General features: G+C 43.4%; 1 protein-coding gene across 1 annotated transcript; it reads right to left on the reverse strand.

The window, feature by feature from the left end:
• Positions 1–1,405: 1,405 nt before the first annotated feature.
• LOC114303501 (uncharacterized) lies at positions 1,406–16,392 on the reverse strand. Its single transcript, XM_082872302.1, has 2 exons — positions 16,213–16,392; positions 1,406–2,023 (listed from the first exon to the last, which is right to left on the reverse strand). Exons 1-2 carry the CDS (start codon positions 16,390–16,392, stop codon positions 1,406–1,408), a joined length of 798 nt encoding a protein of 265 aa, XP_082728428.1.
• Positions 16,393–16,857: the final 465 nt, after the last annotated feature.

Raw genomic sequence — 16,857 nt, forward strand, 5'->3', positions numbered from 1 at the left:
CCTAACCATACAACCAGTTCGTGGGTCACCACTAGACCACAGGAAAACATCTTCAAACTTTGGCATATATGCAGGATTAGGAAACCGGTCCAACACAACGACAAATTCACATTGGCCATTGTCAAGTATACCAGATGGATCAATGTCCACAGTTTGTTCTGCAGTCTGAGTAGGGGCATCACGCATATTGTTTTCGAGACCAGGCGTATCAGCAGCAACTTCGGAGAGACCACCAGTTTGACGTAAAACTACACCCTGGATGTAGAGCCCTAACAGCTTCAATTTTCGAGATAGTCGTTCATCCATTTCAGTACCAACCTCCGGCAAATCAAAATGGAAAAAATGAGGCTCATCATACGGGAGAAAATCGTCAATCCTCCAGATGGAATCACACAACGATTTAGACGTGAATCGTTTTTTTTTGTAATAACTATGCTTCTGTAGTTTAAAATAACTTCGACCGAAAACACCAGATCTGCTGGATGTTGTCCAACGGCGACTAAAATTTAATTTAGTCCTGGCGGTATATGGACGCCGTTGCGAAAAACGGAAAGTGGTCGCCATAATCGATGTTCAGGAACCCCACTGTTAAATGCATCACATCGATTTTATTTTATAGGCGTAATATGTTGACCGTGACATGGGTCAACATGAACAGTTGCTATTTTTAAAACCAAGTTCCTGTATAACGTATGGCCCAAAATAATAACAGATCACAAACGATGCAGGTGCCCCAAATCGTGGGCCATACGTAGGTTAACTATTTAAACTTTCCACCTGTGCTTCCCTTTAAATTTAAATTTCGTGCTTGCGCTTGCCTTTTTAGATTTTTAATCCTGATCGTAGATCTGGGTGCGGAGTAGAGACGCTAGCTGACAACATGCCACAAAATGCGGAAGGGAGCACCAATCGGGGGACGACACGTGGCGCGGGGGAGCGTCCCAGGTAATATTAGTGGGATGCTCCTGGGCACCTATATAACTCACTCCCTCACTCTCTACAACCAGTAAAGTTTTCTAGGGAGTGACTTGCGTCATCCAAGAGAGTGAGTAACGTCATTGAGAGTGAGTTATGGTATCAATGCGACGTCGTTTTAAAGACGTTGTTTAAATTAATTATTCTCCCAACTCTATGAAATGGCATATATAAGAACATGCATTAGCCATTGATGCCCCATATGAGAATTATTGTGTGTCTGACAATTCTAACAGATCGCTGCGCTATCATAATGTCTGAAGATATACAATAACCCGATCTTATAAATAATCTCCACGAAAATGGAGAGGGCAATTTGGAAATCAAGAAGAGGCACCGTAATGCCAAGAAGAAGGCCCAACGCAGGAAGATATTCCACTTCCAATGCGGCTGTTCGATATTCCATATGAACGGATGCGTCGAACCACATTCATTGCAGAGAGAAGATAAATTCCCGCCAGTGTTTCAAAAATTGTGGGGCCACATCATCGATTATGTTGTAGAAAGGGTCGTCCTTATGGTCCCTCAAATCGATGTGGCCAGAATAATAATTATGTGGTCCCAAAGACCGGGCCCAACATCTTTTCCCAATTCTTGATGGGCCTTCAATTATAATGCTCTTGGGCCTGTGCGGTCTTTGGGCCTCGTCTCTTATATTTTCTGCAACCCATTGTTGTATGCCTGCTGGAACGACCCACACTGTATCTGTAAATGGATGAACATACGGCAATGGCGGAGTATATGAAATCCGGTCATAATTTGATGCCAACTTGTCATAATTTAGCCAGAAACATTTTGGGTCGCCATTTCTTACCAGTGCCAGTGCTTCGTCCTTGGTGCCGGCGGCAAGTGCGTTGCGATACATATTTTCTTTATTACTCTGGTTAGCGCAACGGACCCTCTCACGGAATTCACCCCATTCTGTGTAATCGCCGTGTTTGGAGATGTATTCCAGCACATTCTGATGGTTGTAGGCCCCTTGTACATTCGGATGGAAATGGCGACTAGTTCGATCGTGAGTAACATCGAAGAACCGTTGATCTTGCGTCTGGAAACGGTATGAAAATTAGACAAGAGCATGCAGATGTGGTTGCCCGTCCTCATGTAATTCATGTGCAACCCTCACATAATTTGGTGGTCAGGTTGTGAACAGCTCTCTAATTTTCTCTAACAGTCTCTCTTTAGGTATAGAACATTGGGCATATGTGAGGAAGATGTTCTTGTTTTGAACTCTAAAACGACGTTGCATTGAGGCCATAACTCACTCTCAATGACGTCATTCACTCTCTCGGATGACGCAAGTCACTCTCTCAAAAACTATACTAGTGTTAGAGAGTGAGGGAGTGAGTTATATAGGTTCCCAGGAGTGTCCCACTAATATTACCTGGGACGCTCCCCCCGCACCACGTGTCGTCCCCCGATTGGTGCTCCCTTCCGCAATTCGCGGTGTGTTGTCGTCTAGGGACTCCGCTCCGCGCCCAGATCTGCGGCCAGAATTAAAAATCTAAAAAGGCAAGCACAGGCGGGAATTTAAATTTAAACGGTGGTAAGCGCAAGCGGGAAATTATATAAGCCAAAATAATTAGGGATTTGGAATTATTTTACAATGGAACGCGGAGAACTAGGTCAATTTAGGCGGTTGATTTTAAAATACGAGCCGGATGTGTTACTGCTGCACTTGTCCTTGTTGGTCGTCGGCGAAAACAACGCCGAAAATTTAATCCAGCTCATCAACGCCTTACAGCGGCAAGAAGATGCTCTGTTCGCTGGTCTGAAAGCGGTTTCCGAACTAGAAACCGAAGCGACGTCAGATACATATTCCGTCGCTGATTACTATTACGTCACGGCGCCTGAAACAGATTGCCCTGTGGTCTAGAACTGGATGCGCCTGAAACAGATTGCCTTGTGGTCTAGAACTGGATTTGGGTGTAATAAAAAAATGCGTAAATTATTAATTTTTTTTAATAATTTGTGTTATGTTGGAATATACTATATTGGGCCTTAATTAATGATGGGCCTATGTCTAATGGGCCTCTAGTGTCCACTTCTTTCATAGTTTTGATGGGCCTGACTTAATTGTTTATGTGAAACGTTATATGGGCCTTATTATTGTAATTGGTCCGTTGGTCTATCTACCAATTACAGCCCATTACACATTAAGCCTGCTCAGAAATCGAATTTATGAAGCCAGTATAAATTCCAAAAAATTTTATTTATTTAATCATAAAAATGTACATAAATATTTTCCCATCGCCAATCTTTTACATAATATGAAAGTTCGTCGACTCCGTTTTAGGTGATTCTTGAGTCTAAAATGAAGCTCCGGAAGTCCTCTTTCCAATGGTGGTAGCCTCACATCTAAATTCTAAGTGTACTAAGATATATCCCTATTTTAGTGAAGGTTGCTCAGTTTTGAGCTTATCAGATTTATGCCTAACTTCGAACGGCCATATCTCCCTCATCCGGACTCAGTTTTAGGAGATTCTTAACTCTAAAATGAAGCCCCGAAAGTCTTCTTTCCAATGGTGGTGGCTTCACAGATAAACTCTAAGTGTAGAAAGAGATAAGCCTAACTTAATGAAGGTTGCTCAGTTTTCTCTTAACGGTTTTATACCCAACTTCTCCCCAACTAGTTTTCTTTCCTTTCCTCAAATTTTCTTCAACTCCAAACCTTTAACCAAGATGTTTTAAAGATATTTTTGTTTTCAAAGAGTTCACCTCCCTTTCATTTATTTCCACTTCGTCCTTACTCAGTTTATCGACATGTGCAGTTTTAAATAAAATGCGAGCCTTGGAACATCGTAGAAGCATTTGGACAAATATTTTGAAAGAGGGTTTTGGTTTAAAATAGTTTGGCCAAGATGGGGTGCAAGGTTTGGGATTAGAGCTTGAATCCAAATTTCTTCGCTGAGAATTCAAAAGATTACACAGTGTAACTTTCATCATCGGATGTTCCGAATAAAGCGCCTAAGTCTTACGAGCGGTCAAAATTGGGGTGTCTACAAGGAGAGTCGATGAGGGGAGATTCTCGGAGGATGCATCGTACCAAAGAAGCTGACCCCAAAGAGCATCGGCATGTTCAAGGGAAGGAACTTTGTTTCGACGTAACTAATGGAGAGAGGTCCAAGAGGACTCATAACGACACCGGAAGTAACGCACCAAAAAGGCTGAAATTCGTTGATAGTCGAGCTCCTAGACGGACCAAGGAGGATCTAAGGGATTACCTCCAAAGAAAGCGACAAGATGCCAAGGTAACCTCTCTGGTCAAGCCGAGAATGCCGTTCTTGGTGAAGTTGGACAAATTTGAAGCCCCGAAAAGGTTCCACATGTCGAGATTCCAAATATACGATGATAAGTCTGACCTAACTTTCACGTCGGTTTGTACCTGAACTCAATGGCACTGTCCACTGGGAATGAGCCATTGCTTTGTAAAGTGTTTCCCTCATTCTTTGGGTAAATTGCATCAGGTTAGTTCCACAAGTTGTCGAAAGAAACTGTAAAAAGCTGGGAAGGCCTGGCCGAGATGTTCGTAGCCAAGTTTGTGACAAACAAACTACAACCGTTGAGGGTGGACTCCCTGATGGCTCTGAGAATTGGGGAGGATAAAAGCCTTAGGGCTTACGCCAAGAGGTATTATGAGGTGTTCAACTGAATACCAAGATGCAACCAAGAGGTGGCAGTCATGTCTTTTAAGAACAGCCTGAACAATGATTGTTTGCTTCAAAAATCACTGGCAAAAACACTGCCAAAAGGTATGGAGGAACTTATGGCCAAGATAGAAAAGTATTCCAGGGCTGAGGAGGACATGCTTGGGACAAAGGCGTCAAAACAAGAGAAGAGAAACAGCTCGCTGAAGCGAAGCTGAGGTAATGGTGGATACAATAAACAAAAGACAGGATTAAGGGCTGCACAAGCAGTCACAACCGTATTCCGAATTTCGGTCTACAAAGTCCTGGAAAGAATCCGGAATTAGCTCTATTATAGAGCACCAGAAAAGATTCCTAATGAATTTATGGAAAGAAGTCTGGGGAAACACTGTGCCTGCCACAATGAGGATGGGCATCTAACTCAAGGGTGCAGAGCCCTAAAGGCACATCTGGAAGGCCTGGTAAAGACAAAGTCATCTAAGGGACCTGGTAAATGAAACCAGCACAAGGGAAGAACAAGCGAGACTGTCTCAGGCACTGTAGACACCCCATTTTTGACTGACCTTAAGACTTAGACATTGTCGTTTAAGCGCTCGATGATTGTGCATGTTTGTGCTCGTTTTGAGATTCTGGGGTTTTCGGCTGAGTGCCTTGCCTCCGGGCCTCTGAACTCTTTGTGTTTTGGCTTGGTTTGTAGAGCATGCCTTGTTTTCCCTTGCCTAAAGGGAGAGAGAGGTCTGTAGACCACTTTTTGTGGTCGTAGACCACTTTTCCCTCTAGTAGGCTAGTTTCTGGTTTCCAAAGCCTTCAGCCGAGCGCCTTGTCATGCTTTCTTTTTGGTTTGGTTTTGAACCAAACCTTGTTTTCCCTTCCCTGGAGGGAGGGAGAGGTCTTGTAGACCACTTTTTTGTGGTCGTAGACCACTTTTCCCTCCTTTAGACTAGTTTCCAATTTCTGGAGCCTTCGGTCACGCGCCTTGTCTCGGGACCGCTTACCGTTCTCCTTTTGGCCTGGTTTTCGAACCATGCCTTGTTGCCTTGGTCTAGAGGGACACAGAGGTCTTGGAGGCCACTTTTTGTGGTCGTAGACCACTTTTCCCTCGTAGACCACTTGTGGTGCCTGTAGAGTAGTTTTCGAGGCTTCCAGCTGCACGCCTCGAACCCCGGACTCTTGTCTTGCATTCTTTTTGGTTTGTTTTTGGTACAAACCTTGTTTTCCTTACTTGGAGTGTGGAACGAGGGTTGGAGGCCAGTTTCTCCCCCTGGAAACCACTTTTCTTCCCCGCCAGCCAGTTTTCTGGTCGGCCAACTGGTCTTGGTGGCCTTTGGACCACCAAAAGTGGTCGGCAGCCATGCCACCGCTTTGCTTTCTTGGTGCAGACCACCTCTCCCCCCTTGTCGACCACTTGGTCTTCTTGCAGACCACTTTTTTGTGGTCGGCCGACCAGTGCAAGTAGCTGGCCGACCACTTCAAGCTGTCGGTAACTTTCCTTCATTTTCTGCAGGTGTTGTGGATGCCAACTATGCCAGCTGTTGTGCACAGATTGCATCCTCCATACACGTGTATGGATGGATTGGTTCAAGCTTCAAACTTCTTCAACAAGCTTGATGCTTGGTTTTCTATATAAGGGAGGCCCTCTCTCCTTTCTCCAGGTTCAGAAAATTGCTTAGGAAAATATACATACACTTCTATCTCTATATTGCTCATTTGCTTCATATTTGTGCTCAAAAGTGTAGTTTCTTCACACTTTTTCACATAAACACATAGTGAAACACCATACTCTTGGAGCTGAGGCACCTAGAAGCTGGTTTTGGTGTTTTTGGATTGGTTTGAGCTCAGAAAAGCTGCTGGAGTTGCAGATTTGAAGTTGTTCTTCAAGGGTGAGTCAACTAGCCCTTTAAAGCTTTATTTTGATTAAGCATTTGGACCTATTTGCATTCTTATTTTGGCTTGACTTTTTACTGTAAAAATTTTTGATTTTTAGTGCTTAATATGTTTGTTTAAGGCTTCTTTGGTGTTAGGGGTGGTCTACCCCTTCTTGTGCCTTGTTTGGCTTTATTTTTTGTGCTATCCTTTTAAGCTATTGGGACCACCTCCTTTTGGCCTTCTCACCACTGAAACTTAGAGGAATTTCAGTGGTGAAAAGGGTTTTTTGAGGTCCCAAATAGGAGGGGGTCATCCCCTCTCCTTGTATCTTGGTTCCTTGCCTTGTTGGCCTCATGTTTGAGCATGTTTATCTTGCATATGTTGGCTCCATTTCAGCATGTCTTAGACCTTGTTTTTCCATGATATAACACTTTTTTGGCTTGGTTTGATCACATCATGCATGCTCCTTGCACTTGTAGTGCAAATCCTCTCACTAGCCTAACATGCATCATGTTTTGGACCACCATTCTAGCATGTTTTTGGCTTCACTCTAGCAAGCTTTTGCCCATGTTTTAGCATGTTTCAGGTTTGATTTATGTTGTTTTGGTCATGCATGCCTTGCTTTGTATAGCCATAGTGCATTCTAGCTTTTTTTCTTTAAGTTTCCAAGCCACTAGCATGCATTACTTGGGCTATTCACATGATTTGGCATCATTTGATATGTAATTTCAGTGCATGTAGTGTGGTCATGCCCTCACATTTTTCACTCATTCAATGCTTTGGAGGGTTTGTGCCCTATGCTTTAAAAATGAGCCATTGTGTATGTCATCTTGCCTAGGCTTTTGGGTCACCATTTCAATGTATTTTTTGGTGTTATTTTGCCATGATACAACTCTGTTTTTGGTTGGTTAGACCATCCCTCACTTGCTTCTTACACTTGTAGTGTATGTCCTCTTTGCTAGCCTTACATGCCTAATGAGTGAGCTTGTTATTCTAGCATGTGTTGACTTGGTATTAGCCCATTTTTGGTGTTATTTTGACATGACATAACTCTGATTTTTATTGGTAAAGTCATCTCATGCTTGGTTTTGGTAGGTGTAGTGTAATCCTCCTTATTGTCCTTGCATGCTCCATGCTTCATGCCCTTCATGCTAGCATGTGTTGGCTCTAGTTCATACAGGTTTTAGCATCATTTTCACATGCTCTAAGATTGTTTTGGGCTACCTTGGTCATATGACTTATGTTTTGTATAGTTGTAGTGCAATTGGCCTTGCTAGCCTTGAGTTTTGAGCACCATAGCATGCTTCATTTGTGACATGTGCACGATTTGGCATCATTTCACATGATATTTCAGAGCATATAGCATTTCCATGTTCTCACTTCATTCACTCTTTGAATGCTTTCAAGAGTTGTGCATTTGTGCCTCGCTTATGGCCTAATTTGTATGTATGCATGCCTAGGCTTTTGAGCTCCCACCTCAGCATGTTTTGGTCTTTGTTTTGACCAACTTGAGCTCTATCCATGGCTGGTTCAATCATTTGTGCCATGTATTGCATGCCTCTTGTGTAGTCTCCTTAAGTAGCCTTGTGTCTTAGGCCCTTTTGCATGACATACTTGGGTTGTTTGAATGGTTTGGCATCATTTCATACATGTTTTCAGAGCTTGTAGTGTTGTCACACTTCTACATTTGTCATTCCTTGCTCATGTTTGAGAGTTGTGCTCTTATGCTTAATTGGTGAGCCAATGCATGTGTATGCATCATCTTGGCTTTCATACCATCCTTTCATAGCATTATGGCCACTATTTTGGGCATGATTGAGGTCTGTCTATATTCGGTTTAAGTCCATTGAGCATGTTGTTTGAATGTTGTTGTTTGCATTGTGTTTACATGTTGTTTGCATGTGCATGCATTGCATTGAGTTTGCATGCCATTAGCTTTGTTAAGTTGATCATGCATGCATTGCATTGTGTTTGCATAGGGTGTTAGTCCAAACACGAGCAATGAGGGATGCTTCATACTTGAAGTGATGAAGCGTGCCTCATTTCTCGGTCGCCGACCCTCTTGATCATGCATGATAGAGGTTAAGGCCCTAAAGTGTTATTTGTGCATTCATTTACATTGAATTGTGCAATCTAGGCTTCTCGGCCATCGTGCATTGCGATGCTCAGTTGGTGGCTTGAGAGTCGAGAATCGCACTCCCTTGAGCTCATGAAATGATAGGGAGGGTGGTTGTGCACACATACCTTGCAAATACACTGCTGTGCCCCTTCTTGTTCTCTATTGCAGCAAACCTGAGTTGTGCAGAATTTTCTGGTCAGCAAACCAGAAAAAGTAGCTAGCCGACCACTTTTTCTGGTCTGCAGCAAATGTAAGTGGTCGGCAGGTGGTCTACACCACCAATAAGTGGTCGGTAATGCTCATGGAGGTCCCTATTTTGGAGTAGAAGCTATCTGGAGCTTTTTGCAGTGTTCTAAAAACAAATGCAAACAGAGGCAAGTTGGGGCATCGTAATGGATTTCTGAACGAGGCGACCGAGCATGCATGACTTCTCGCCCCGAGGCTCCTCTTTTACTGCTTTACTTAGCTTTTTTGCTTAGCTAGCTAATGCTTTGGTTTTGTACTTAATTAGTTAATGCGCTTAACTATTCAATTTGTGTTGTAATAACTAATTAGTTAACTAGGATTAGTTAATTAGTTTCGTTTTGTAATAATTAGTTTAATTAGCTTAGATTAGCTAGTTAGCTTATTATTCGGACCCTCCGTCGAGAGGGCACAACTGTTGTAATAAGCATGCGTGTGTCTGATGCATGTCTTCCAACCCCCAATTTCTTTCTCCCTTTTATTTACCAGCTTTTGATGGTTAGTTTAGGGCATGTTTCAATTAGCATCCTTATGCTCGCATGTTTGCATCATTCATCTGTCTTGCATGTACCGGGCTCGGCGCATCATACTAATTGCATTGTATTTCAATACCAATTTGAATACATGTTATCAAGTTGCATTCACATGACATCTTAGAATAGCCGAGCCTACCTTAGTTTCATTTTGCATGTGTTGCATTAGGCATTCTTGACATAGCTAGGATCATGCATTGATTACTAACTAGCTTCTTTTTTGGCTCGGAGTACACTGTGAGTGTTTTTGCTTTAGCATCCTTGCATGAGTATAAGTGATTGCCATGTTAGCATGCTTGCCATGAGGCTGATTGCTTAAGTGTTCAACTTCACGAATGCCTGTGAATGAAGGTTGGATTGATTGAATTGGTACAATTCATCAAAATGTGAGTTTTAAGCCCACTTGAGGGTGGCAAAATCCGTGTCTTAGCCTACTTGCGAGTAGCATTTTCAAACCATTTTCAAACAAACAAACATGAGATGTTTTGTTCCAATTTAGGTGATCTAGTCTATACTCGTATACTGTGCGCATCACATAGTAATTCTAGATTAATAACCGGAATAAGAACACATGTGTTTTCAAAAACAACATATCATGTTAGTAAAGGCCGATCTTTGATCGGGTGAGCGGGGGTGCTCATTGCATGACCTTCCCCTCTCGTACCCAAGTTTCCGAGTCGAGTCAACTTTGGTGATGACGGACACGTGGCCTTAGGCACGAGTCAGGGTTTCCTAAATTTCCCAAAATAAAATATTTAGGTGGTGACTCTAAAATCTGGCAAAGCAGTCCATGTTTGGCGCTTTTTGATTAAAATCGATTTTCCAAAACGATTTGCCGGATTTGGACTTTTTGGTGATTTATCAATCTTACATTGCACTTTGTGAGATTAGATTCAGAACCGTGACACGAGTCCGAACTGTAGTAGCTAAGAACAACGATTCGCACCCTCGCGCGCGAAGCGGAGTTCTGGGTGGTCTATAGGCACTGGCAACACCACCTCCTCCAGCACCACAGTTGCAAGCAGGCAGACCTCGAGTGATCAATGTGATCCACATGAAGGTCAATGAAAACGAGATACGTGGGAAACTCAGAAGGTAAAACACTTGCAACATGTGTATCAGGTCCGACAGAAGAGACCTAGGCAGATGAGTACCAGGGACCAGTGGTGTCCTTTACTGAAGACGACCTAGAGATGGTGCAACATCCACACAACGATGCCTTGGTAATATCCCTCCAGATTGGAGAGTGCCAAGTAAAGCGAATTCTGATCGACCAGGGCCGCTCTTGTGACATCATGTATGTTAGATGTTACAAGGAGCTTGGCCTTCACCAAGATGATCTGGAACAATCCAATGGCCCAATAGTCGGGTTCAATGGAATGCCCACATGGCCACTGGGAGCAGTAAGTTTGGAGGTGCAGACTGGCACTAAGAAGGTAAAAACTAAGTTCACAATAATTGACATTCCCTCCCCTTACAATGCTATCCTGGGAAGGCCATGGCTGCATGCAATGGGGGCTGTTCCCTCAACATTACACCAGCTGTTGCGGTTCCCAACACAACATGGGATTGAGGAGGTCAGAGGAGATCAAGTGCAGACAAAGAATTGCTCTATGGCAGCAATGAAATCCACCTACAACATACGAGAATCAGAACCAGCAGAGATTGAAGATGAGGACATGGGGGTCCTTGAGGACGTCGGCAAAGAACCAGCCAAGAAAAGCGAGGAAGCCCTGAAGAAGATCTGAGTCCAACAAAGGGATGAAGAGCGGTTCTTCCTCCTCGGCTCAGGCTTGGCCGAGGAAGAGGAAAATGAATTAGAAGCATTCTTGAGAGCAAACCTTGAGGTGTTTGCTTGGACACCATACGAGATGTCTAGCATTGACCTCGAGGTCACTTGCCATAAACTGAATGTGGACAGGTCAGCTAAACCTGTCATCCAGCGAGTAAGGAGGCCAACATTGATGCATGTTGAGGCAGTAGAAGAGGAAGTGGATAAACTTCTGGAGGCCAGAGCCATTCGAGAGATAAACTACCCAACATGGTTATCAAACACGGTTATTGTGAAGAAAAAGAATGGGAAGTGGAGGGTCTGCGTAGACTTCACCAGCCTGAACAAGGCTTATCCCAAAGACAGTTTCCCACTACCCAAGATTGACCAATTGGTGGATGCCACTTCAGGGCGTGGAAGGACAAGCTTCCTGGGCACTTACAGAGGGTACCATCAGATAGCCATGTACCCCTGAGATGAGGAGAAGACTGCATTTATCACCCCAAAAGGGCTGTATTGCTATAGAGTGATGCCTTTTTTGTTGAAAAATACAGGAGCAACTTACCAGAGATTTGGTGACTAAGATGTTCAGATATCTAATAGGAAAAATAGTGGAGGTATACGTCAACGACATGGTCGTGAAGACCTGGGAACCTGAGGATCATCTGGCCGACCTGAAGATAGTCTTTGATATCCTAAGGACATTTCGGCTCCGACTCAAAGCATCAAAGTGCGCATTTGAAGTTGGGTCAGGGAAGTTCCTGGGATACTTGGTCACCAGAAAGGGCATTGAGGCAAACCCGGATCAAATCAAAGACATCTTGGAGTTAAAGAGCCCAACGTCGACAAAACAAGTGCAGATGTTGACTGGAAGGGCTGCAGCCCTAAATAGATTCATAAGCAGAAGTTTTGACAAATACAAACCTTTCTTCGGTTTAGTAAAGAAAGCCATAGACTTCTTATGGACAAAAGAGTGCGAAGTCGCCTTGACCGACTTGAAGATGCATTAAGTGCAGTGGTAATTAGGGAAGAAAATGGAGAACAGAGGGCAGTCTACTACGTGAGTAAAACCTTGGCTGATGTAGAAACCAGATACCTACCCTTGGAGAAGCTGACATTGGCTTTAGTAATGGCCTCTAAGAAGCTGAATCATTACTTCCAAGCCCACATGATTGTGTTGTTAACTGAGCATCCTTTGAAGTCCATATTACAACAAGGAGATCTGACAGGCAGGATAGCTAGATGGGCAGTGGTGTTAGGCCAATATGACCTAGATTTTAGACCCAGAACAGAAATCAAAGGCCAAGTTGTGGCCGACTTTGTGGCCAAGTTCACACCAGGCGCCATCATACATCAGGCTCCGTTGAGCCGAGGTATGCGATGTCTAGGTGAACAAGGAGAAACTCAGCTGGGGATAGCAGAACAGAGGAAAGAAGAGAAACTCAGGTCTTGCAGTATTTACGTCGGCGACTCCTTCCGCCTGTTTGTTGATGGAAGTTCAAACCGACAAGGAGCGAGGGCAGGAGTAGTGCTAATATCACTGGATGGACAGATGCTGGAACAATCCATTCATTTGGGGTTTAAGGCCTCAAACAACGAGGCAAAGTATGAAACACTGATCGCAGGATTAAAGTTAGCAGCAGCAATGGAAGCCGACGAGGTAATGGTCTTCTGTGACTCCCAACTTATCGTCAACCAGGCAACAGGCGAATACGTAACCTGAGATGAAAAGATGGTGGCCTGTGTAAATGAGGTGGGCAAACTAATAGCATTGTTCCAAAATTGTCGACTATAGCAAGTTAGCCGAGATGACAACAACCACGCTGATGCCTTGGCCAACTTGGCTAGTGCAATAAAACCAGGAGAGGCAAGGACAATAATGGTTGACTACTTATCAGGTCCAAGTGTAGAACCATTGAACACAGAGCATGAGGCATTTTGTGTGGAGATGGGACCGAGCTGGATGGATGCGATAATAGTATTCCTTAGAGATGGAAAACTGCCAGATGATCATAAAGAAGCACACAAGATCAGACTGAAGTCGGCAAGATTCAACCTGACAGCAGAAGGGCCTCTCTATAGAAGATCTTTTACTGGTCCCCTTTTGAAATGTGTACATCCTTCACAAGTTGAAAACTTCTTGTATGAAATACATGAAGGAGTATGTAGAAGCCACACTGGAGGCAGGTCACTTGCTCATAAGGCCATTACTCAAGGGTACTGGTGGCCCTATATGTAGAAAGATACTGAAGCTTATGTCAGAAAGTGTAAGAAGTGTCAGAGGTTTGCACCTTTGATACACCAACCATCAGCAAATTTAAACCCAGTATCCAACCCTTGGCCATTTGCCCAATGGGGCATGGATCTTGTTGGACAGCTACCTCAAGCAACTGGACAAAGGAAGTTCCTACTAGTGGCAATAAATTACTTCACCAAGTGGGTGGAAGCTGAACCCCTTGCAAAGATCCGAGATGTTGATATGAAGAGCTTCATATGGAAGAACATCATCACCAGGTTTGGGATCCCAAGGGAAATAATAGCAGACAATGGAACACAGTTTGACAGTAAGCTGATCAAAAGCTTCTGTGCAAAGTACAAAATCAAGAACTACTATTCCACTCAAACCTTCTCTCAAAGCAATAGATAGGCAGAAGCATCCAACAAAACTATATTGGATGGGATTAAGAAGAGGCTAGAAGCAGCAAAGGAAAAGTGGGTGGATGAGTTACCCAATGTACTCTGGGCATATCAGACTACGCCGAGAATATCAACTGGGGAGTCTCCATTCGCCATGGCTTATAGCACAAAAGCAGTTATTCCACTAGAGGTCGGCATCCCAAGGATCAGAACCTAGGGAGTAGAGAATGGGACCAATGATGCATTTTTAGCTCGAGATCTGAACCTATTAGAAGAAAGAAGGGAGAAGGCAGCAATTCAGCTGGGGGCATACCAGCAGCAGCTTGCTAGGGCTTACAACAAGAAGGTCAACCCACGAGAATTTCAAGTCGAGGACCTCATCTTGAGAAAGGTTGTCGACAACAAGAAGGATCCCAGAGAGGGCAAGCTTGGCCCAAATTGGAAGGGACCTTATAGAATCATCTCGGTCTTGGGCAATGGGGCATATCAGCTTGAAGACAGTAAAGGCAAAGAGTTGCCAACACCCTAGAACACTTGCAACCTGAAGTTTTTCTATCATTAGATTTTTTGTTTTTTTTTTAAGTCTTTTGTTATTAGCCGAAGTTATAATAAAATTTTAGCTCGATTTTTAAAATTCAAACTTGTGTAAAATGATTAACTAAGATGGTGATGTTTCTAATTAAAACATGACGAATAACTTAGACTTATTATATGGCAGAGTTGAATTTTACTTGCATATAACAGAGTTGAACTAAGTTGGTGATATTTCTGATTGAAACATGACGAATAACTTAGACTTATTATATGGCAGAGTTGAATTATACTTGCATATAATAGAGTTGAACTAAGTTGGCAATGTTTCTGATTGAAACATGACGAATAACTTAGACTTATGATATGGCAGAGTTGAATTATACTTGCATATAATAGAGTTGAACTAAGTTGGCAATGTTTCTGATTGAAACATGATAAATAACTTAGACTTATTATATGGTAGAGTTGAATTATACTTACATATAATCAAGTTGAACTAAGTTGAATTAACCTAGATTTGCTGTGTCGACAGAATGAAAACCTTGAATGACACTAAGTACATATTAGTTAGATTAACAGAGACCGAGGTTGATAACCTCGGCCAGTCTCTGTTTGAATCTGATCTCGGTGACAAGATCATAGGTATATGCTTAATGTGAACATAAGTGAAACTTAAGTTCACATTAGGGGGCAGAGAGTTGGAGAATAATGCTTGGGAGATAGAATTTACAAGCTAGAGTTGGTTTAACACTTGTTAAAATGCTTTAAGGAAAATTTACAAGTTAAGCCAAGGTTATGTTAAAAGAAGTATCTATGTACTTGACGAGATCACCATGTTGCCAAGACTTAGAAGATAATTGAAGACAGAAGTCTTGATAAGTAAAAGTAAAGTAGCAAGTTTTAAATAACACTTGTGAAAGTATTTTTTACAATGTTTTCAAGTGTTAAGCCAAGGCCGAGGTGAACAAGATTGGAAGTTATGTCCGAGGTATGTTAATCCGAGGAGACTATACAGCTAAAGGCATAAACTGAAGACATGCAAAATATTCTAAGTATGGAAGCAGTAGAGCTTACAAGCATACAAAAACACTTGAAAGGAGAAATTATAGAATGCATTCAGATAAGGAAGTTCAAGTATAAAAAGGCACTTCAGCCTGACATTGAAGATTACTTGTTCGTAGTACAAAAAGGCACATTGGCCAAATAAAAGCTACACATTGTTCAAAATGAAAAAGCACAAAGTACAAAGAAAAAGATTATAGCAAGACTACTCGGCATCGGTGGCGGGCTGCATCTCGACCCTAGAAGACAATTGGGGAATCTTCTCGTCAGCCTTCTCAGCCTCGAGCTCGGCGTCAATCTCTCGTAGAGTCGGATCAATGCTTTTCTCAGCGATTGACATCTTCAATGTTGTCTTCTAGGGAGAGGCACCTTTTGATACCTCGTCCTCCTCATCCTGAGTCAAGTCTAGGACTTGCTCATTCAGAGTTGGGGACTTGGCACCAGCAGGATCTTCAGCAACAGCCACCTGGGCCTCCTTATCTTCGGCTTCCTCTCCTTTTTCCGCTTCTTCTTCTTCTCCAGCCTTAGCCTTAGGCTGGCTTGAAGCGGGTGGGAATGGCAGCACAAGTCGGCCTACGTCCCTCAAAGGAGAGTCATCGGGGACAGCCAACTCCTTCAGAGTGGCTATCCAACCAAGGGTGAAACCCTTGTTGCATGCCTTTCTGACTTGTTTTTGTAGTCCTCCCGGACGTCAGTTGCCCCCTCAACGTAGGTCTTCTCGTCCGCCACTTTGATCTCGACGGCTTTGGTGGCCAAGGCATCTCAGAGTTCGGCTTGGCCTTTGATCATTTTGGCCTCGACATCTTTCTTCTCGGCCTTGAGGACCTTAGCGACGGCCTCAGCAGCCCCCGTCCTTTCATCGGCCTTGTCTTGGGCCTGTTTGGTTGCCTTAGCCTGATCTATCAATGTCTTCATCTTGGCCTTGGCTTTATTGATGGTCTTGAGCAAACCAGCAGCCTCCTTGGTCTTGCGGGTCAACTCATTCTTAATGTCGAAAGCCTGCATTACATAGGAGTAGGCGTGCTGGACAAGTGTTAGAGACTTACTTGTACGGAGTGCTGCAACATCAGAGCGAAATTTTCATATTCGCTGACCTCGACGTTGCGTTCGAGGTCTTTGGAAAAGAGAAAGGCAGTAAAGAGGGCAGCTGTAACAGCGCCCGCGTGGGGACCTCGTGCTACAGTTCGGACTCGATTTGTGTCACGGTTCTTAATCTGAACCAAAGAGTCCAAATCTGGCAAATCGTTTTGAGAAAACAGATTTTTTGAAAAAGTAGTGCCAAACATGGACTGCTTTGCCAGATACAGAGTCGCCACCTAAATATTTTTTTTTTATGGGAGAATTTAGGAAACCCTGACTCGGTGCCGAAGGCCACATGTCCGTCATCACCGGAGTTGTCTCGGCTCGGGAGCTTGGGTACGATCGGGGAAGGTCAGCAATGAGCACCCCCTTTCGCCCGGTCCGAAGACC

The sequence above is a fragment of the Camellia sinensis genome, chromosome 5 (genome assembly GCF_055761805.1).
Source record: "Camellia sinensis isolate YWXY chromosome 5, ASM5576180v1, whole genome shotgun sequence".
Classification (NCBI taxonomy): Eukaryota; Viridiplantae; Streptophyta; class Magnoliopsida; order Ericales; family Theaceae; genus Camellia; species Camellia sinensis.

What these genes read in the sequence shown, in the direction of transcription:
- LOC114303501 (XM_082872302.1), bottom strand. Translation starts at nt 16,392, where the DNA reads ATGCAGGCTTTCGACATTAAGAATGAGTTGACCCGCAAGACCAAGGAG. An exon ending in CTGCTGAGGCCGTCGCTAAG is followed by an intron (nt 2,024 to 16,212) that starts GTCCTCAAGGCC and finishes TACCGTTTCCAG; the next exon opens with ACGCAAGATCAACGGTTCTT.